This window comes from Nelumbo lutea, chromosome 4 (assembly GCF_056320005.1).
Source record: "Nelumbo lutea isolate HS-2025 chromosome 4, American lotus-T2T, whole genome shotgun sequence".
In the NCBI taxonomy this organism is placed as follows: domain Eukaryota; kingdom Viridiplantae; phylum Streptophyta; class Magnoliopsida; order Proteales; family Nelumbonaceae; genus Nelumbo; species Nelumbo lutea.
In genome coordinates, this window is record NC_142687.1 from 101,348,844 (window position 1) to 101,372,064 (window position 23,221).

A 23,221-nucleotide genomic window follows, 5' to 3' on the forward strand; every position below is an offset into this window, starting at 1 on the left:
GAAAAGGTATGCAAACTGAAGAAATCTCTTTATGGCCTCAAACAATCTCCTAGAGCCTGGTTTGAGAGATTTAGAGCTGCACTTGTTAAATTCGGCTATGTTCAGACACAGTCAGATCATACTCTTTTTGTGAAGAAAAGTGGGTCTCTAGCAGTGTATCTCATTGTGTATGTTGATGACATTATAGTGACTGGTGATGATGCCTCTGGCATTCTTGGCCTTAAGTCTTTCCTCCGTACAGAATTTGAGATTAAGGATCTGGGGGAGTTGAGATATTTCCTTGGCATAGAAGTTGCCAGATCCAGGGATGGGATTCTTATTTCCCAGAGGAAATATGTCCTTGATTTGTTGTCTGAAACTGGAAAATTGGGTGCAAGACCAGCTGCAACTCCTATTGATATGAGTCACAAACTTTCAGCTTCGGATGGAACTTTGTTGGAAGACAAAGGGGTCTTTCAGAGACTTCTTGGGAAGCTTTTGTACCTGTGCAAAACGGATTTTGTGCTATCTGAAAGGCTCTCCAGGAAAAGGAATTCTATTTGCCAAACATGGTCATCTGAAACTTGAAGCCTATACTGATGCTGATTGGGCTGGAAATATTGATGATAGAAGATCTACTTCAGGGTATTGCAGTCTGGTGGCTGGTAATGTTGTCTCTTGGAGGAGTAAGAAACAAACAGTTGTGGCTCGATCCTCCGCAGAAGCAGAATATAGAGCCATGGCACATGGAGTCTCGGAATTATTGTGGCTAAGGTCCTTAATGGAAGAACTTGGGGTAGATCATGACAAATCCATGATGTTGTACTGTGATAATCAGGCTGCCATCAACATTGCTCACAACCCGGTACAACATGATAGAACCAAACATATTGAGGTTGATAGACACTTTATTCGTGAAAGAGTCTCCTCCGGTGAAGTGTGTCTTCCATTCATTACTTCTGAAGGACAACTGGCAAATTTTCTCACCAAGGGCATTTCCAAGGCAAGGCTTCAACATGACACTGGCAAGCTGGGCATGATTAACATCTATGCTCAGCTTGAGGGGGAGTGTAGAGAAGATGGGCCGAATGGCCCATAGACTGTCATTTCATGTTATGTTATGTTTCTCTCTGTTGTGGGCCTTATTCTGGGCCCATACTCTGTAATATTCTGTTTTTTGTATTTTCCTGCTCACTCAAGGGCCTCTCTGTAATTTGTCAAAGATTAACTTATTAATAAGATGTTTAGAGTGTTAGAGAGGGGTTATGTTCGAACCTCTTACTCTCTAACACTCATTGCCGCCATCTCTCTCTTCTCTTCCTCTCTTGTTTGTTCATTTTCTGGTTTGCATCTAATCTCAAACAGTTCCATACATCAAGTGGGCTGTTTTTCAACTCTATGTAAAGCTGATGGGGAAACTGGTTACCACCTTATGGTTTCTTGTAAGGTCACTAAAATTGTATGGGAGTGGTTTCTTTCCCTCTTTGGGTGTTCTTGGAATCCCTCCGAGAGTGTCTAGAGGCTGTTCTCTCCTACGTTTTTCAGATGGCCTTTATGTGGAGGAGCAAGGGCAGCTGTATGTTGGTCCCTATGGGAAGAAAGAAACTCACAAATTTTCTCAGACAAGGACAGAACCCTGGCACACCTATTAGATCTAATACTTTTAAGGGCTGTCCATTGGCTAAAATCTTTGGAGCTGTTATCAGACTTTCCTGTGGCTGACTTATTAAGAAATTGGAAAGAGATAACTACTTCTTTGTGTAAGAGGACTCCTAGTCCCTCATGGTCCCCTCCTCCCTCTGGATTTATAAAACTGAATTTTGATGGCAGTAGTTTGAGGAATCCATGGCCTTCTGGGATTGGGGGAGTGTTCAAGAATGAGGAGGGGGTTGTTATTGCCTTGTTCTCAGGCCCCATTGGGGAAGGAAACTCTCTTAGGGCTGAGATCCTTGCAGCTCTGGAAGGAATTCAAAGAGCAACTAAATATCAGATGTTTGGTCTTGGAAGGTGACTTGAAGGTGGTGATTAGCTGGCTGAAGGAAGAGGACAATGGCTTGTGGAACTATAACAATGAAAAGAAAAAATTCTGTTGGTTGGGCAGAGACATTGAGATACACTATAGTTGGGTGAAGAGGTTTGCCAACTCTTTTGCAGATGGGCTGGCCAAGTAGGGGGTGAATAGGGAGGCTATCTTTTGGGCTAATTTTTAACTTTCTGTCATTGTATTCTGTTGATGGGGAGTTAAGACTTTTTACCTCCCCTATTGTATCTAAAGCTTCATAAATATTCACATCGTTAATAAAGTTCTATTGTTACTGATAAAAAAAATTCTCCAGTTGAGCTTTGACTCTGGCATAAATCTCTTCGTATTTGGAGAGCATGTTGTCCACCTTGTCATTGGGCCTTGTTGGGACAAGGAGTTCAATTAGCACCAAGGGTCCTACAGGGTTGAACCCATAGACTATTTGGTAGGGGCTCAGATGGGTGATGCACTGGAGACCCTTATAGCACATAACTAAGAATATTACATCACTCCCCCTGTTGGGACATAGATACCAATCATCCCCAACTTATATCAAAGATCATTATGCCACAAGTGATTTAAACCTTCGGTAAGAACATCTGCAAGTTGTTCTTTTGAGCTTACATATGGAGTGCACACTTCTCCCTTCTTCAGTTTCTCCCTACCGAATTCGATGCAATATCGATGGCAGCTTTATTGCCACAATAGAGTGACACAGGACCATCAAGAGGGAAACCCAATTTACTTAGCAAATTCTTAATCCTAAGGAGTTTAGCAACTCCATGAGACATGGCTTTGTATTCTGTTTCTGCGCTAGATCTGGCCACCACACTTCTTTCTTACTTCTCTAAATAACAAGGCTGCCTCCCACGAAAGTACAATAGCCACTGGTGAATTTTCTGTCATCCATAAAGTAGAATAGTGCAGAAATTCTGTTTTGATATAAAATTTGTGAAAGAGAGAAAGAAAGAAAGAAAAGAGAAGGTTTGTGTAGAGAAGAAAAGAGGAGAGAAGTTGAAGAGAATGGGGAGAAGCCAAAATTAGGTCTGGCCGCTCCTTTCATTAGCGAATGTACTCATAAATAAAATTGAATACAAAGACAAGTATGCCCTTAGTAAGTTGATTACTTCTAAAAACTAAGTAAACACTCTTAATTTAAACATAAACTAATGGGTCTTGGGCCCAATAACTCTCTAACTATGCTTTGTAAATAAAAACAGATGTTATCGGCCCAAAACTCAACACTCCCCCTCAAGTTGGGAATAGATGTCACACATTCCCAACTTGCGTAGATCATGCTCCATCTTGTTTCTTGTAACACCTTTTGTAAGAACATCAGCAAACTGCAAGTAAGATGCAACATATGGTAAGCACACTCCACCCATATTCTCATTGTCAAACTCCTTGTCAGCCATATGAATTTTTTAGTTTCATTCTTAAAGCACCATACTATAAAGTCCGGGTTTTGTAGCCAACCCACTACCACTTTGGAGTCTCCTTCTATTAGCAACTATTCCACACCTAACTGAACTGCTAGTTGTACACCTTGGATAGCAGCTAGAAGTTTTGCCATAGTAGACTTTCCAACTCCTAGGGGACTCGGATAAATAAGAACCATATTACCACTCTCATTCCTCAATACCCCTCCCACTCCTGAAGGGCCTGGATTACCAAGATTACTGCCAGCAAAATTCAGCTTCAAGAATCTTTCAGGAGGGGGTTCCCAACCCATACTCACTCTAGCCTTTAAGGATGAACAATTTTCCACTACTAATCAATTCCTTCAAATATCATTAAATGAGAATTGGTGGAATAGGATGGGTTATGGTCAAGAGTGATTGTTAGTATTCATGGATTGGCAGATAACGGCTGGGATGCAGGACTCGACCATGGGGCTTCTTGGTGTTCTCCTTGGAAAGTTATTTATGGTATTTTGGCTCTTATGCTTCTTTATTTCAAATATGATGTTTGTGCAGGAAACAAAGTGTTATTTTGGAAAGATGTTTAGGTTAGTCAAAACTCCCTTAGAGATAGATTCCCTTCTATATACTCCTTGTTAGAAAACAAAACAAAAGTGATCTCATCAATGTTTGTTGATAATTCTTGAGATTTGGGCTTGAGAAGAGGTCTAAGGGATTTAGAAATAGGGATGGTTGACGAATTGATTACTCAGTTGGGACAGTCTTTCTAGAGATTAGTCTTGTAGGGATAGCAGAATTTGGAAATCTTCTCCTTCTGGTTTTTTCAATTGCTCTTCTTTCTACAACATTCTACGTCAGACATTTAAACTTGCAGGGAGCTTTCCATCAAAGGAGTGTGAGGTAGTGCTGTACCTCCAAAAAAATTAATTCCTTGAAAGAGCCACAAGAGCAGCTGTGTTATGGTCAGTATGGGAGGAAAGAAACAATAGGATCTTTAAAGGTGTATTTAGATCGAAGGAAGAGGTAGTGGAAGCCTGGAACTAGTAACAATTAAGATCATCCATTTGTTGAAATCTTGTGATCTGTTTAAGAACTTCTCAGTTGAAGACATTTACAGAAATTGGGGTGCTGTGGCAGCTACAACTTCATCTAAAGCTGTGGTACAGGAAATTTGGTCCCCACCGAGACAACAAAGGGTAAAACTGAACTTTGATGGAAGCTCCATAGGTAATTTAGGCCCATCTAGAATAGGAGGTATTTTGAGAGATGATGAAGGTAAAATAATGGCTCTTTGTTCAGGTCCAGTAAGAGTTGGAAATTCCTTAAGAGCAGAAATCTTGGCTCTACATCAAGGAGTAAGATTGGCCAAACAGTTGGGGCTACAACATATTTCTGCTAATAAAATTTGGAACCTGTTTTCCCCTCCTAATATAAATGCCTTGGTTTGGGCTGTAGTATTAGATAAGTGTCTGTCCAAAAAGAATCTGGAGAGGAGGGATTCAGCTCCATGACATGTTATGTTTGCTTTGTGGTCAAGTGGAAGAGGACAACAATCATTTATTTTTGCATTGCCCTATTTTTGCTGCAGTTTGGGAGCACTTCTTTTCTTCTTTGGGCCTTTCTTGGGTCATGCCAGCTACTGTTTTCGACTTGTTATGGTGCTGGGAACTTCAATGCTTGTCCAAGTTGGCAAAAAGTGTTTGGTCTTCTATTCTTGCAGCAGTGGTTAGTACCATTTGGGCGGAAAGAAACACAAAAGTTTTTGAAAACAAACTAAAGGATGTAGACTATCTAATTTCCTGTTCCTTTGTTAAAAAACTACTCTCTTGGAATTCAGCTGCAAAAGGTCTTTAGTCCAAGGTGTTTGGAGCCTGGCTGAGTTCTTGAAGCTTGTTACATTTGTAATGTAGTTTTGGGTTTTTGGCCTTTGGGACTCTTTATTGGGGTCTCTCTCTAATATGGTTTTATTTCTAATAAAATTATTTTACCTTTTTCAAAAAAAAGAAAATCTTTCTGGTAATTGTGTTTTACAGGATCTGGAGTCAAAGAGGACGATTGTGAGTGGTTGTGAGGTGAATGGAATCTACCTACTCCATGTGCTTCCTAGTTACCAAAGTCATAATCTCAACAAGAGTAATGTGTCAGAGTCGGTGAGTTAGATTATTGCTTTGGCATAATCGGTTAGGTTATCTTTCTTTTGGTTCTTTATGTTTTTTGTTTGCAAAGTTACTTGAGTTTGTTAAGTTTCCTAGTTTAAAGTATGAGGGCTATCAGCTTGGAAGCATTGTAAACATTCTTTTCAGTCAAGTAATAAAAGAAGTTCTTCAGTTTTGGTTATTGTTCACATTGATGTTTGGGGACCATGCCATGTTTATTCTATGGGTGGATATCGTTATATCTCTTATTTGTGGAGGATCATTCTTGATACTCATGGGTATACTTGATGAGATCTCGTGATGAGGTGCCCGGTTTGGTATGCCAATTTCAGCAGATGGTTCTTATGTATTTTGGAGTCCAAATCAAGGTATTCAAATTGGATAATGCTAGGGAATACTTTGAAAAATACCTAGCATCTTATTTATTAGAGTATGGAATGATTTATCAAAGTAGTTGTTTGTATACTCCACAACAAAATGGTGTAGTAGAAAGGAAGAACAAATACATTGTGGAAGTGGCAAGAAGTATTATGGTTAGCTCTTCAGTTATAGTTCGTTTGTGGGGTTATGTAGTTCTAACGACAGTTGATTAATAGGGTACCTTCTTGTGTTTTTGGGTATATAGTACCATATAACCTCCTTTTTTTCTTGAAGGGGAGACGTTTCATATTCCTTTGTAGGTTTCTATGTATGTATGTTTTGTCCATATTCTTGGTTCTCACCGCTCAAAACTAGATCCTAAAGCCAAGAAGTGTATATTCCGTGGGAATGTGGGAAATCAGAAGGGGTATTGTTGTTATGAGTTGATGTCAGGGAGTTAGTATGTCACTACGAAAGTCACTTTCTTTGAGTCTACACCTTTCTTTTCAGGTAGTCCTCCTTAAGGGGATTGTTTTTGGGGAGAGAGTGAGCAACCCACACCACTTCTTTTTCCAGCTCCTTTACCTCTCTAGTTGTCCCAACTTCTTTACCTGCTCCATTATTTCCTATCTCTCAATTTTTATACATTAGAATATACGACAACACAGGGGTGTTTATTCCATAGTAGGGGAATCTGCACCACATCCCATTGGCTCATCTAAGAATCCAAGTTTAGCTAACACAGATTCATGTATGCCCCTCTCCCATTGATGTTTCTGTTTCTGTTGATGCTGCACCTGTGCCTAACATTATTACAAATGACCTAGGCCTTCTTATTGCACTTCGGAAGGGGAAGAGAAGGTTCACAACACATTGTATATCACCTTATCTTTCCTATAGTGGCTTATCTCCTTCCTACCGTGCCTTTCTTTCTTCTCTTGATTTTGTATCTAAGGTTAGGAATGTTAGTGAGGCCTTCTAAACCTGAGTGGAGGACGACTATGCAGGAGGAAATAAAATCTTTGATAAAAAATCAAACATGGAAAATTGTGGATCTATTCGTTGATAAGGTGACAACTGGATGTAGATGGGTGTATGCTATGTAGTATAGGGCTGATGGCAAAAGAGAAAGGTTCAAGCCAAGGCTGGTTGTAAAGGGGTATACTCAGACTATGGGATAGATTACTTGGAGATTTTTGCTCCGGTGGCCAAGATGAGTTCATTTTAGATTCTCTTGTATCTAACAACCACATATTCTTGGCCCCTTTTTTCATCTTGATGTGAAGAATGTTTTTCTCGATGGAGATTTGCAAGAAGAGGTGTACATGGACCTTCCAACTGGATTCTATGATGGTGTAGGCAAAGGAAAGGTATGCAAATTACTTATATGGATGGGAATTGTCACATCGAGCTTGGTTTTACCGTTTTAGGGGAGCATTGACTCACTTTGAGTACACTTAAACTCAATCAAATCATACCTTGTTTGTGAAAAGAAGGGGATCACTGGTGTTAGTGCTAATAGTACATGTTGATAACATTGTAGTTATAGGGAATAACTTGAGTGAGACTAATGCCTTAAAGAAGAACCTATATTAGGAATTTGAGATTAAGGACCTTGGGGAACTAAAGTATTTTTTTGGGTATTGAAGTGGTAAGGTCCAAGCATGGGGTCTTCATTTCCCATAGAAAGTATGTGTTGGATATGCTACAAGAGACTGGAGAACTTGGAGTCAAACTAGTTGATACACCTATTGACCAAAGCCACAAAATTAATGCTTTAGATGGTGAGTTGGTAAAGGATGTTGGGAGGTATCAGAGCTAGGTGGGCCAACTGTTATGTTTGTGAGCCAGTACATGCATACTCCACGGGCTCAACATTGGAAAGCTATTGACAGGATACTTGCCTATTTGAAGGGGGATATTGTTTGCTTATCATGGACACATGAAATTGAAGGCTTATATAGATCCAGACTGGGCAGGGTGCTTGGATGACAGGAGATCTACATTAGGAGTTTGCACTCTTGTTGGGGGTAATTTGGTTTCATGGAGAAACAACCAGTTGTAGCTAGGTAGAGTGTAGAGGCAGAGTATAAAGCTATGGCACATGGTGTTTCAAAGCTTCTCTAGGTTTGGCCCTTATTGGGAGAGCTTGGAATTGATGTAAAGGAACCTATGATGCTGTATTGTGATAATCGGGCAGCAATTAACATTGCTCAACCTAGTTTAGCATTATAGGGCAAAACACATAGAAGTAGACAAGCATTTCATAAGAGAAAGGGTGCCATTTGGGGAAGTATGTTTGCCACATGTTTCATTTGGCTTACAACTTGCTGATGTACTCATCAAGGGGGTTGCAAAGAACAAGTTTGAACATGATCTACACAAGTTGGGAATGTGTGACATCTACTCACAACTTGAGGGTTAGTGTTGAGGTTTTAGTAGTTTATGTTTTAATTTTTAAATTACTGTTATTGGGCCCAAGGCCCATCAGTTCAATGTTTCTTTAAGTGCAGTTTATGTTATTTGAAGGTAGTCGCCCTATCAAGGGCATATTAGACATTGTATCCCTTTTAGTAAAGCTAATTAGTGGGTAGCCATACTGTTTCTTTTCCTTTCTCCAAGAAACCTTTCTTCTTCTTTTCTCTTTATTTCTATTAAAAATCTGTTTATTTTTTATTGCTGTCATACTGTGATTGGACATCCTTGAAGCCAAACATGTTGGGAAAGGGATTTTGAGGAAATTTGTTGTTTTTAAAAAATTGTAGTATTAAAACCCTAAAAAAATGAAAATTAATTGCAACTTACGCAGTCCACCGATCTAGAGACTAGAATCCCAATTTGATTTCAACTACTAAAGCTTCTAAGCCTCCCAAATTGCTAAATTGAGATACTTTGAGCAAACCTTCTTCTAGGGGTGCAAGTTGGGCGTGTTGGGCTGGGTTTATGGTCAATCCAGGCCCAACCCTAAAATCTGGGCTTAAGGCCTGAGCCCGAACCGAGCCCAAGGTCAAGCCCGATCTTCCCAACCTGAGCCCAACCCTCATTATAATTTGATGCACTCGGTTTAGGCTCAGGCTTGGGTTGGTCAACGAACCCACTCTAAAATTATACATATTTATGTATGTATGTATTTATGCAAATATGTATACATATATTTATGTAAATAGGTAAATATGTATACAAATGTATACATATACAAATATGCTTGTATATATATGTAAATATGTATATGTATGTATGAATGTGTATAGTTGGGCCGGGTTTGGGCTACCTAAGGTCTAGTTCCGGGCCCGACCTATAAAAAGTTCGACTTCTTGGGCTTGGGCCCAGCCCGAGGACCGAAAATTTAAGCTCAACCTGTGCAAAATTTTGGGCTTAGCCGGTTCGGGCTCGGGCTGGGCCCACACAAGTTGTGCACCCCTACCTTCTTGTTGAAACTTGAATAAAGTTGAGAATTAGGGACTAAGGAGCAAGAGATTAAGAGAGTAAGAGTGTATGAGATTATGAGAGTGAGAATATGAGAATTGGTGTGATGAGTGAGGGAGGATAAAAGGGTATTTATAGGAGTTGAAATTAATTCAATTGGCCAAAATACCCTTAAAAACTAGCCATTTTATAGTTGTTGGGAGGTGTATTTTGGCCTTTTTATTAAAGTTAATTATCACTTTACCAAAATACCCTCAAACTTTTCTTCTTACTTCTACTAAGTTGTGTCTTTTTCATTAGTAAAAGATTTTTTGTTCACTTGTTTCCTGGTCCTCACTTCCTCCAACACAAATTTCTTGGTCTCGACCTTGATCTTCTTCCTCCATTGTGCAGCCAGTGGTAAATCTCCTATCTTCCTCCATCCTCCAGATTTCTTGGTCTCGACCTTGATCTTCTTCCTCCATTGTGCAGCCAGTGGTAAATCTCCTATCTTCCTCCATCCTCCAGAGACACTTGATTCAAACTACATAGGTATCCCTCATGGTTTAAGAGGGAAAAACAATCCCAAAATCTAGTGCTTATTCAGACTAACCTTTAAACCTGATAACAGCTGAGATCCTTTCTATATTTTTTTGACCAGCAAATAAATTCATTTATTAATTTAAATATTTGAAACTGAGTTGCAGGTATACATATCCTGTAAGCACTAGGTTACAACAATACACAAAATACAGATGGTCTATCAGCTCCCTGCTTGGCTAACACATCCACCAACCCATTAGCTTCCCTTTTAACCCATCTAAAAGTAGAGTTAAATTTCTTTGCAAGTTGGTGAATCTGTCTGAAAGTTAATATGAGTTTCCAAGGTGTTGACTTAATTTGCTTTGCCTATGTTATGATCAGAAGGGAGCCATCTTCAATTTCCAACTCTTGCCCCTAATTGTTCAACAAACTTCAGTCCTTACAACAGTGATTTTGGAAAAACTCCCCCTATTCCTGCTCTTCCTGGATTGCCAAATGAACTACCATCAAAGTTTAGCTTTAGTTTATTTAAACCTAGTGGTTTTCACTCCATTCTTATATATATATATATTTTGATAATTGCACTCCATTCTTGTATTTTCTCTATGTGGTTCTGAGAGTGCCACTTCTCTCCAATTGCTTAAGAAGTCATCCGTGGGAATACTCTTGAACAGTTCAAGGTTTTAACCCAATGCTCTTGTAGATGTAGAAGGTGTCCGGTTAGCTTGTTGATTTTCACTGATTTCACCACCACTTGTCACAACATGACTAGCCCATGTTGAGGGTGGCCCATGCAAATCATAACAGAAATTAACACTTTTTTTTTAAGAATAAAGAGAAAATTGATTAAAAAGAAGAAGAAATACAAAGAAAGGTGATAAGGAATCACTTGAGAGAGACTCATAGACTGAGGACCCCAACTAGGCCAACAACAAACCATAGCAAAGCCCAAAAACACAGAAACACACAAATGAACCAGTGTTTAGAAAACCATACTGGACCAGCTGGTTGGACCGGTTGAACTATGACTAGACCCCTGACCGGTTTGGTCATACCCCTAGAATCGTAGTGGGTAAAAAATCGGTCAAAACAGGTGACTCGGTCCTGGTTTTAGAAAACCAGCCGTTGCCGATTTTTTGACATTTTTTTTTGCACATAAAATGTGAACTTCTAAAGGTCATAACTTTGCGCTCGGATGTCCAATTGGGGTGATTTTTTTTTATTTATTTTGTCTAACTTTTCACGATCTACGTGTTTTCAAGGTGAAAAAGGTGCTTTGCCCCACTGTTTTTGCTAAAAAAACGCCTTTTTGCTTAAATTATTAATTTTTAGTATAAAAAATTGAAACTAAAATAAAATATATATGTCATAGAAGAATATAGTTATATATTTTAAATATGTTATAAGGGAAAATTCCTGATCAGTACCCTGTACTTTGGCTCGAGTGACAATTTTGGTCCCCGAACATTAAAATGCGACAATCCAGTACCCAAACTTTCAAAATGTGACAATTTAGTACCCAAACTTTTAAAATGTGGCAATCCAGTACCTGCCGTTAACCAGTCCATTAATCAACCGTTAAGTGACATTTGAAAAGTCAAAAATTCCCTTCGAATGCCATCTAATTCTCTTTATCAACCATCCAAACGTTGACAAAAAACTGAACAATCCCAAATCCTAGCCTCTTCTATTAAAAAAAGTTGGTGACTGTTGAGAAGACTCTAGAATTTGAGACTATTCATTTTATTGTCAATGTTTGGATGGTTGATAAGGAGAATTAGATGGCATTCTTAGGGCATTTTTGACTTTTCAAATGTCACTTAACGACTGATTAACGGACTGGTTAACGACATGTACTGGATTGTCACATTTTGAAAGTTCGGGTACTAAATTGTCACATTTTGAAAGTTTGGGTACTGGATTGTCGCATTTTAAAGTTTGGGGACCAAATTGTCACTCAAGCCAAAGTACAAAGTACTGATCGGGAATTTTCCCATATTATAATCTACTATATAATTTATAATATATTATATATAAATTTTGCACACACACATATATTATGTCATCATGGTTTGACCTTCGGTTGGACACGGGTTGAACTTCTCCCTCTTCCCGGTCGATGCGGTCCGGTTCTCTGAACATTGAAATGAACAACCTACAAATTCAACAATTGAAACTCATTTGGAAAGCAACAACAAAAACAACCAAGAAATTAGAAAGAAACCCCTTGACATTGAGGCGACCACCAGCTAGACACCTAATCCAACGATCTTCGACCCTCAACTTACAAAACAGACAAAGTTTCAATCTTTATCCATGAAAGCATCTTCCTGCCCTGAACTATCCTCATCCCGATCTTTGCCTCCTTCTGATCGAACTTTTCTTTTCAATTTCTCATCCCTTTTTCTCCTCTCAAACTTGTTAGAGGCCCCTCTAGTAAACTCCTCACCACCCCCAAAAAATAAACCCAAACTCTTACCAATTGTGACCTCTCTTTCCACTAATTTCTGAAGAGGCACATGGCTAGAAACACCCTCCTTGTCCACACTGGATTGTGAGAACAAAATCTCTTCAGCAACAGGACCGTAAACACTCACCTTGTCTTCTTGTTGTTCCTACCTCAATTGGGAATCCGAAGATTTAGCCTACATAATTGATCCCTTAAGATCAGATCCAACAGACTCACTACCTTTCACATCTTTTCTCCTATAATATGTGAACTTCCTAGGACCATTGTTGCATCCTCTACCACAACATCCCCCGGAATCTCGACCTCCACTATGCCCACCAGTATGTTTAACCATAGAATCACCTCGGCCTCCTTGAACTCCATGACCACCTCCTCTATTCCCATGACCTTCCCCTCTTGCCATTATGAAACAAACTTGTCAAATATAGTAGGATTCTTTGAAGGCCCAATAGAAATCCTACAAAGTTAGGCAAACACCACCTCAAGAGAGGGAAGAGCAGAACCACCTAATATTTGTGCTCTAATCGACTTGTATTTAGGTTTCAGACCCACTAATAATTTGGTTACATCAAGTTGTTCCCTTTACTACTGCTGAATTTTAACATCCGATGTCATTCCAAAAGTTTCTCACACTAGCATAATATTCCTCAAGGCTCTGATTTCCTTGTTGTAGATTAAAGTACTCTTGATAAAGTTGATACACCCTTGTAGTGTTATTTTGCCCAAAACAGAGTTTCTTATCATGATCCCAAATTTCCTTGGCTGTATCTACGAACATAAAATTCACACTAATTTTAGGCTCCATGCTATTCCACAACCATGTCATAATCTATGAATCCTCTTGTTCCCACTACCCTTGAGATTCAGCTGAGGGTTTTTCATCTTTCAAATATTTTACCTTTTTTTGGTTCTAAGAAAAACTTACACTAACTTAGCCTGTGACACATAATTCTCACCATTTAATTTGATAGATGTCATTGCTGTAGATTAAAGTACTCTTGATAAAGTTGATACACCCTTGTAGTGTTATTTTACCCAAAATAGAGTTTCTTACCATGATCCCAAATTTCCTTGGCTGTATCTACAAACATAAAATTCACACTAATTTTGTTGTGGATGCTTTTATAGCCGCTAACAACAACAGTGATGGACAACAGCAGTAATGGGTGATTAATTCAGAGTTTAATGGACAACAGAAGTTAGACCTGTTCATGGGCCGGGCCGGGCCGTGCTTGGGCCGGGCTTTCACTTGTCAATAATGAAAATATACTAGACCCGAGCCCGAGCCCGGCTCGACCAACGGGCCTATAACTTGGGCCTGAGCCCGGCCCTGGTAAAAAGCCCGAAAACCGAACCCGAGCCCGAGCCCGAAGCCCGACCTAATTGAAAAAAAAAAACAATTTTCCCTATTCAAATTAGAATTAAAAATTCAGATAGTATTTTTTTTTCTATTTAAATGAACAATGGGCCTACAAGATGGTATTTTTCCCTTTTATATTTTAAAACACAATTTTACATTCTTAAATCAATTTTTTTTTTTCAAATGGACATAATCGCATAACTAATTTTAAGTTTAATATTAGGTTAGGCCGGGCTATTTTGACAAAACCCGAGCCCGCCTCGAATTTATTGCGGGTCGGGCTTTTTGGCCCGAATTTAAGCCCGCGGGCCTATAAGCATGTTCAAGCCCGTCCGGGGGTCAGGTCGGGCCGGGCTGGCCCGTCGGGCCACCTGGGCCATGAATAGGTCTAGCAGCAGTAATGGGCGATTAACTCAGTGTTCTCATCTTATCTAATTCAGTGTACTCATCTTATCTAGCTAGATACAGTTCTATCTTATCTAGTAGGGAGTCTTATCTGTTCAGTGTTCTTATCTAAATTCAGTAGTATAGATCAGTAGGGAGTCCTCCTAAAAGTGGGATTCTTATCTTCTTGTAATCTTCTATTTAAAGGAGCTAATGACATTCAATAGAGGCATCGAAATTCTCAGTCAAGACAGAGTAGAGGAGAGTTGGTGATCTCTTGAACAAATCACCATTAAGGTGCCAAGATAGGTTCCTCAAGAAAAGGGAGGAACAATGGAAAACAGGAGGTTTTCCCCGTGGATCGACCCGTGACGAGATCCTATTCACGGGCCTATAACAATTTGGTATCAGAGCAAGGCGTCATGGGTGACCTTGAGCAGTTGACGACTAGGGTTCATGAACTGGAGCACAAGCTCGTGGAAAACAGCACAGAGGTGCGTGAGATCAAGGAAGATGTCCGAGAATTAAGGCGCATGATGGAGCTCTATTTTTCTAGCAAGGAGAGGAATCCAGAAGGGGCTGCAACCACAAACGGCTGCCGTCCAGACACGGCAAAATCGTCTGGCGAGTGGCAGGTCGTCGCCCAGGGAGCCGCAATCGTTCCCAAATACAACAGGCTGGAGTTCCCTTCCTATAACAGCACGGGAGATCCGTTGGGATGGCTGTACAGATGTGAACAGTTCTTCTGCAACCAATGGACAGAGGACAGAGACAAGGTAAGCTTAGCCACGTTCTACAAGACAGAGGAGGCGCAACTCTGGTTTTATAGATTAGAGCAGGAGGAACCCGAGCTCAGTTGGACCCAATTCAAATCCTACTATCTTCTCAGATTTGGGCCCCCATTAACAAGCAACTCATTAGGCGAACTAATCAACCTCAAACAGACGGGAACGGTGGCTGAATATCAGCGTCAGTTTCAGACCCTCCTTGCAAGAGCATCATCGGTACGACTAGACCAGCGGGTCGACTTGTTCACCGCGGGGTTAGCAGAAACTTTGAGGGTGGATGTGGAGATGCAAAATCCCCCCAATCTGGTTACTGCTATGAATTTGGCTTGCGCTTTTCAACGCAAGCTGCAACTCAACCGCGGAAGTATTAGTATGGAGAGGCCTCAAACAGCATGGGCACCCTCAAAACCACTCGGCATGGCCCCATCTTCTGCAGCCAGCCGGGAACAGAAACCACAGTCGAGCCACGATTCCAGATCGGCATCCAGTTTGGGAAGCAGCGTGGTGGCACCCCCTAGTAAGCACTTGTCCAGGGTTGAGATGGCGGAACGCAGGGCGAGGGGACAATGTTTTAATTGTGATGAACTTTACTCAGCAGGGCACAAGTGCAAGATACTTTTCTGCCTCCTGGTGGAACAAGAGGAAGATGATGATGAACCCTCTTCATTGGAACCCGATTCAGGAGGGTAAAATCATTCCACCTATCTTGGATTCCTTTGACTGTGTTTCAAGACACCCATCCTGAATTCGAGCTCGAGGACAAGCTCTTAGTCCAGGAGGGGAGTAATGTTGTGGATGCTTTTACAGCCGCTAACAACAGCAGTGATGGACAACAACAGTAATGGGCGATTAATTCAGAGTTTAATGGACAGCAACAGTAATGGGCGATTAACTCAGTGTTCTCATCTTATCTAATTCAGTGCACTCATCTTATCTAGCTAGATACAGTTCTATCTTATCTAGTAGGGAGTCTTATCTGTTCAGTGTTCTTATCTAAATTCAGTAGTATAGATCAGTAGGGAGTCCTCCTAAAAGTGGGATTCTTATCTTCTTGTAATCTCCTATTTAAAGGAGCTAATGATATTCAATAGAGGCATCGAAATTCTCAGTCAAGACAGAGTAGAGGAGAGTTGGTGATCTCTTGAACAAATCACCATTAAGGCGCCAAGATAGGTTCCTCAAGAAAAGGGAGGAACAAGGGAAAACAGGAGGTTTTCCCTGTGGACCGACCTGTGACGAGATCCTATTCACGGGCCTGTAACAAATTTTAGGCGCCATGCTATTCCACAACCATGTCATAATCTATGCATCCTTTTGTTCTCACTACCCTCGAGATTCAGCTGAGGGTTTTTCATCTTTCACATATTTTACCTTTTTTTGGTTCTAAGAAAAACTTACACTAACTTAGCCCGTGACACATAATTCTCACCATTTAATTTGATAGATGCCATTTGTATGTTCAGGTAGTTAGGGGGAATCTTGACATTGGATTTATTGTCACTACTCTCTCTTGTCGTTGCCATGGGTTTAAGAGAATAAAGCCTTCAATCACTAATACCACACCACATTGTTATCTTTTAATAAAGGTCTCTGTTATTTATCAAAAAAAAAAAAATACCACACCACATTGTTCAGTACTCACCACACTATATTACTAGTAGTCAATCGTTGCTGAAACACACTGTCATAGGTTTCAGCAACGAGATTCACTGTTGTGACACACATTCAGCACCAAAAGAAAAGCGGAAATCACTTCTTGCATCTGTTGATCAACACTGGTAATAGGATTGAATTCTACTCCCAATAGGATTGAATCACCACTCCAAAAACAAGGTACGAATGAACTGTTCACTAACCGGCCTTCTTTGAGTCAGTAAGTAAAGGGTTTCTAACAACCCACTGAAACAATCACTTCAGAAACTACTGGTGGCATGATTACCTCCTAATAGAAAAACGACCAACCCTTTTTGGTCCCTGCTTGATCCTCCAAATGGGTGATGAGATATCTTCAAAGGAATAGGGTGAGAGGTGATACAAATAGAAAGAAATGGCTGATTACCAATGCTCTGATAACATGTTAATGGTTCAGTTGGCACTGGTTCAGTCCTAGAGCAAAATAGAAAGAGAAGAGAAGGAGAAGAAGATAGGGATAAATGGCCAGAGAGAATCCACACTTTGTCCTAGCCGACCATCTCTTTATTTATATGTTTTGTGATCTAAGGTACAAAGACGCTTATGTCCTTAATTATGTATGTGACACATAACTTAAAAGAGACAAAATAGACAAAACAACTATTAATAAAACATTGCATAAAGACTAAAATGCCCCTGACTGTCGACTCTAACGAGGGGTAAATCTAACCTCTTATTGGATGAATTGGATATGCATTGTACATATCTGTTTATATTAATGAAACAAAATCATGTTAATTATAAACGAATGGTTTACTTTCTAATTATACCTGAAATAATTCTATTTGGGCACTTAGTGACATGAATATGAACTCCAAAAGAAGTCATCAGATTGCCTTTTCATTTATTTTTGTTTTATAAAACTCACTTATGCATAGAAGCATCAATGGTTGGATTAAATTTTCCTTATTTGATAAATTTGGGGTGATGTTGGCGATGTTCTGGAATAAACTGTCTATTATCAGTAGCAAGCAGGGAAAAAGGTTCAGATGTTGCAACCTGTACTTAAATAATTTTTATGTTGGATCTCATTTGATTCCACTTTTCTTAGTCATCCTTCAATTACAATAAACTTGCAGATTCTTGGTGTTGCTGATCAAGCAGAGAAAGATGAAATAGTTAAGTCAGTAATGGATTTGAAAAGTGCTGTGATTGAAGAAGGATACACCGTGGATGTTGTTGTATCCCGTCAGGTAAAGGGTAAAATGTTCTAATGTATTTGGTTTATGAAGTTTTCTTTTGGACATATGATGATGGATTAAACAGGTATAAAACTGGTTATATTTTTTGGGACTTATGCTGGGTTTGCAGGATCTTTTAATTGATGTGCGAGATAAGCTTCTTTTTGAACCAGAGTATGCTGGTAATGCAAGGGAAAAAATCCCACCTAAATCTTCACTTCGCATTCCATGGGCTTGGTTGCCTGGTGCTCTTTGCCTCCTCCAGGAGGTATGCCCTTACTGTTTTTTTGTACTTTCTGCTTAGATTTCTGTTAACAGGTGTAGTAATCTGGGTTCTAGACACTTCCATCTCAGATTATTGTGTAAAGGAATATGGAATTATTTTATGAGAGAAACATGTTGGTGACTGGAACCAGCAGTTGCATGGCTTGCATACCTAGAGTCTAGACTTGAGACAAGTTTACCCTATGCACTTATGTAGAGAAATTGTTTCCAAGTTGGGTTCCTGACTTGCCCATGGGGTTTGTAACCATACTCAGCTTATCTGTTACCTCTTGTTCATATATCAAGTCAGCCTGGTTAGATGGGTTCGGAATCAGGGATACATAGGTGGGTTCGGGAATGGGTAGGGCAATTTGCATGGGTACCCTATTAGACAGTTTTGTATGCCCTTAGCTTCAATCAAAATGATGTACTTTATGAGTTTATTGTAAATCAATAAAAGTGCTTATTTGATTCATGTTCCCTTGGTATGTTTCTGTGTAATACCCTTAAACTGGACACTTAATGAGACTCGTGTTAGTTTAGAATGTTCACAGCCAGTGGGTCGGTCTGGGGAGACCTATCCTGACAAGGCTGACACTGTGGCGCCACCAAGTCGGTTGGGGTGGCTTGTCTCAGCTACCGGGGTGAGACCCTAGGCACATACAGTGTAGGATTAATTGAATCTTTGAACTGGACCAGATTTCCAATATTGCCCTGGACCTTGGAGACTGATGGGCAAAACTGGAAAGTTACACCTGACCCCTAAACTCGATTATGATATTGCACTAGGTGTCAGATTGGGCTGTTTTTGATGTACCAATCAGTGAGATCCTTAGCGGGGGTCAAAACCTGGGTATGTTGGGACAGTCTGAGAATTCATCTCAGTGGATGATCATAGTGACAAGATCAGCCCCTTTGTCGGACAAAGGTAATGATCGGGGATGCACTCTCACTGATGGAAACCAAGACTGCCGGCAGCCGATTTCAATCGTTGAGATTTGTTTTGCAAAATATATTTTATATGAGATATAAAAGTATATAAATTATGGTTTCGAAATGATTTGCAAAAGGTTTTAATTCCCGGGATCCATATAAGCACAGAGTGCAACACTGTTCCTTGCAGCCGAGGGAGAGGTCCTCTCTTGTCGGGCAGTGTATGATCATTATGGGCTGAGATGTTAAGTGTAAGACCATTGAGGATAATACCTGATGGGCTAATCTTGCATCTGCCCACAGTCCCTGGGTGTTACAAGGTGGCTTGGCCCAGGGACCACTTAGGGTAAGTGTTGGGCGCATAGAGCCCATCTGATGGGTTTCAAGGGGTGCACTATCCATAACAGTGTATTCGGCCAGGCCTTGTAACAAAGGCTGGGCTGAACCCATGTGGCTGATGTGTAGATCAATGTTTGGGTCCCACGCCATACAAGGAAGACCAACTGGGCAACAGTTTGGAAGGCTAAATGAATACATAACCTTAAATGGGCCTTAAGCCCATTTCGAACTGGGCTAATTTGATTAGCCACTTAAGGGGCGAATTCTAAGATGGATCAGCTGATAGGATTGGGCCCACACCCTATCCACTTAGAGAGTCCAAAATCTAAATAAGATTTAGATTTGGAAACTTCCTAATTAGATTAGGAGATGGCTAATCTAATCTGCAGATAAGATAAGGGTTATCCTTTATCTTAAAGGGACTTATAATCCAGATATGATTTGGGTTAGCAACTCCTAATGTGATTAGGAGCTGATCCCTTTAAGTCTATAAAAAGAAGAGGGGGCGGCAGCCTTTAGACATCCCAACACAATCACAAGCAAGCAATAGATAGTCTTGTCTTCAGAGCTGAAATCACAGAAGAGAGAATTCTGCACCCTGCAAATACTCTCTTGCCGCCTCCTTCCTGCAGCCGCCGCATACAGCAGTTCGATCTCCAATTCTTGGGAGAAATCAAGATTGGATCTTGATTCCAATCTTTTGGAGAAAAGATTGGTGGGAGTTGTATTCACAAGCCATCCAGGTGATTCTTGAGAAGGGTCAAGTTCTTTTGGAAGAACACTGCTGATTCTGCTCCACCCTGCACTGCGCCATCTTCAGTGTGAGCAGATTTTGGATCCTTCCTTGGGCGTGAACACCTCCATTGAGAGATATTATTTCTCTGTATCAGGTATTATCTCTCCCCACTCCTTTTGGTTTAGATCTGGTTCAGTTTATGGTTCAAGAATGATCATTGAAAATATGATTTTCTAAATAGGGAATTCGATTCCCAGTTGAAGGGAGAAAAGTTTTTGAAATTCGCCTCTTTATTCCGCAATCTTTGGGCGTCCATATGATGGATTTTCTATCCCTTCATACCCTAGCCATTCCTAGTCAGGATTTGAATAAACATAGCTTCTTTGCTTATCTCAATTTATGTTTGTTTTTGCCTGTGTGGTGGTGGGGGGGGGGTTGTTAATTAGACTACTAGAAGATATTAAGAGTAACAAAGGTACTGAAGTGATTCTATCACCTAATTTGAAAACATAAAAGATCATATTGCAATTTGGTTCTGCACTTTCCAGTTTTTCTAATAAGCATGAAACAGAGGTATACTAGAACTACTTCGGTGAAAATTCCATATTACGAAGGATTAGTTTCCAGGCCTGAACAGTGTATTGCAAAACCTCTTTCCATTTATCTGAATTGAAAATTATAGCTGTATTGTTATCCATCATTCTCCAAAGGTTATCTCCTTTTAGCAAGAGACTTTTCATGTTTTTTCATGATCAAACCAGTGAGGCATCTTCTTCCTAACACCACTACCTAATCTGACAACAATTGTCCCAAGTCTGAAAACTCCGTGTCTTTCATATGCATTTGTTAAAGGGTTGGTGGACACCTGATGCCAAGTCATTCACTTTATATTACCATTTTAAGTTCCAAATTTCTGCAAGTTATTTTTTGAAAAGGTACAAATTTCTGCAACTTAGGTATGATTAGATTGGACTTTTGTCCAGGTTGGAGAAGAAAAGTTGGTTCTAGAAATTGGCCAAGCGGCTCTACACCATCAAGATGCTAAGCCATATATCCATGATTTACTTTTATCAATGGCACTAGCTGAGGTAAGAACAAATCAGCAAGGTCAGAATGTTATAACAGTTTTTCTTTTTTCTAGAAATCTTTCTATGCATCATTTTCTTATCATAGGTACTTTCTTGAAGTGTGCCATTGCAAAGATTGGTTTTGAGAAAAATAAAGTATCCCAAGGATTTGAAGCCCTTGCTCGTGCTCAGTATCTCCTCAGGAGCAAAATTTCTTTAGGGAAAATGCCATTGTTATCTCAGGTAAAAACAATTTCTGTTTCTGGTCTTTCCCTTAAAGTTATCAATTGAAGAACGCGGTACTTGACTAGAGCAGCCCCAGGGACAGGGTGCACGCCCTGTGGTTGACATTTAAATAGGTTTCACTAAGGATTATCTCCTCAGGGCTGCCACCAAATATGATTGTAACCATCTCTCTGTGTGTTATGCATCATTTAAGCAAAGAATCTGAACATCATATAGTTGTGATCATCATATCTAGTTGAGTTTTCTTGAGAGATCTAGGTAGGGTCTAACTGATATACCATAGTTCCCAGGATCTACCTTTTTTATTTATATTAATTTGGTTGCTGATGGATTCTAGATAGAGGAATCTCTGGAAGAGCTTGCACCTGCTTGCACACTGGAGATACTAGCCATGCCTCACACACCTGAAAATGCTGAACGCAGAAGAGGTGCAATTGCAGCATTGCGTGAATTGCTTAGGCAGGGCCTTGATGTGGAAACTTCCTGCCGAGTCCAAGATTGGCCTTGCTTCTTCAGCCAGTCACTTAATAAACTTATGGCCACAGAAATAGTAGATCTTCTTCCATGGGATGAGTTAGCCATTACACGCAAGAACAAAAAGTCACTTGAGTCACAGAACCAAAGGGTTGTAATTGATTTCAGTTGCTTCTACATGGCCATGATAGCTCACATTGCTCTTGGATTTTCGAGCAAGCAGAGAGATCTGGTACTTTCTTTATCTTACTAGGAGATACCTCTCAGTCTTTCACCACTTTGATTTGATGTCATATTCTAAGATCTGGTGGTATGTTTTTTTTTTTTTTTTTTTTTTTTTTTTCAGTTTCTAAACAAGAACAAGAAAAAAGTAGCTTTAATAGCTCACCAGAAATCATGCTCATTTTTCTTGAAAACAGAATCATGAAGACAAAAGAAAGGTTCCCAACCATTTTTCTGTTCATAGTTTTTTTTTTTTTTTTTGGAAATGGTAACTTTCATTATACTTAATAGTTAATCATGCACACTGTCAACCATTTAAAATATGAATGTTGACCCCAAACAACTTTAATTCTTACAGAGCCTAAAAAAGATTTTCCCTGAAGGTCCCCTGTTTTGCTAGCGTATCAGCCACAGAATTGGCTGACCTTCTTACCCACTTGAATGTTACTCCAGCTTCCCTTGCTAGGTAGTATTTCCTTCATTTGTTTCCTGAGAGTCCATACACCCAAACTTTTTGTCTGCAGCCATCCTATTAATAGTTTAGAGTCTCCTTCTTCCTCAAAATTTTGAAAGCCCCATTGCTTCACCAGCCTTAATCCTTCTAGTAGGGCCAACAATTCAGCCCTCAAAGAATCTCCTTCACCTATGGGGCCAGAGTATAGTACTAACAGCTTACCGTCCCCATCTCTGAAAACTCCCCCAGCTCTAGAAGGTCCTAGATTACCTAAAGAGCTTCCATCAAAATTCAATTTCACCCTGTATTGTGCTGCAGGTACCCAATAAGGCTGAACCACAGTCTTTGTAGTTGAAGAATTTGCCACTGCTGACCATTCCCTGAGAATATCCTCAGCTGAAAAGCCTTTGAATAGGTCAGTTGCTTTCAGCCAGTGTAAGACTTCAATGGTTATGCATTCAATGACCTGCTCTTTAGATCTTTCTTCCCCTTGGAAAATCCTATTATTTCTCTCCTCCCAGACTGACCAAAGGATGGCTTCTCTTGTTGCCTTTCACATCACTCTACCCCTTTTCCTAGGTAGTGTGAAGAAACTTGTGTCAAATAGGCCTACCACATCCGGGGGAGGGGTCCACCTGCACCCAAAGAGAGGAGAATCAATGCCATACAAAAGATGCAAAAGGACAAGATATTAAAAGGTGAGTAATTGTCTCACCACTCCCCA

At 40.1% G+C, this 23,221-nt stretch overlaps 1 protein-coding gene across 2 annotated transcripts in view; it reads left to right on the plus strand.

Moving 5' to 3' along the window:
• Window positions 1-23,221, plus strand: part of PARC6 (plastid division protein) — a 51,246-nt gene that overhangs the window by 11,181 nt on the left and 16,844 nt on the right. For both annotated transcript variants that reach the window (XM_088986269.1, XM_088986270.1), the window contains exons 2-6: window positions 17,661-17,774; window positions 17,893-18,030; window positions 21,018-21,122; window positions 21,222-21,344; window positions 21,685-22,053. In XM_088986269.1, coding sequence (XP_088842395.1) covers window positions 17,661-17,774; window positions 17,893-18,030; window positions 21,018-21,122; window positions 21,222-21,344; window positions 21,685-22,053 — 849 coding nt within the window. The remainder of the gene's footprint in view (window positions 1-17,660; window positions 17,775-17,892; window positions 18,031-21,017; window positions 21,123-21,221; window positions 21,345-21,684; window positions 22,054-23,221) is intronic.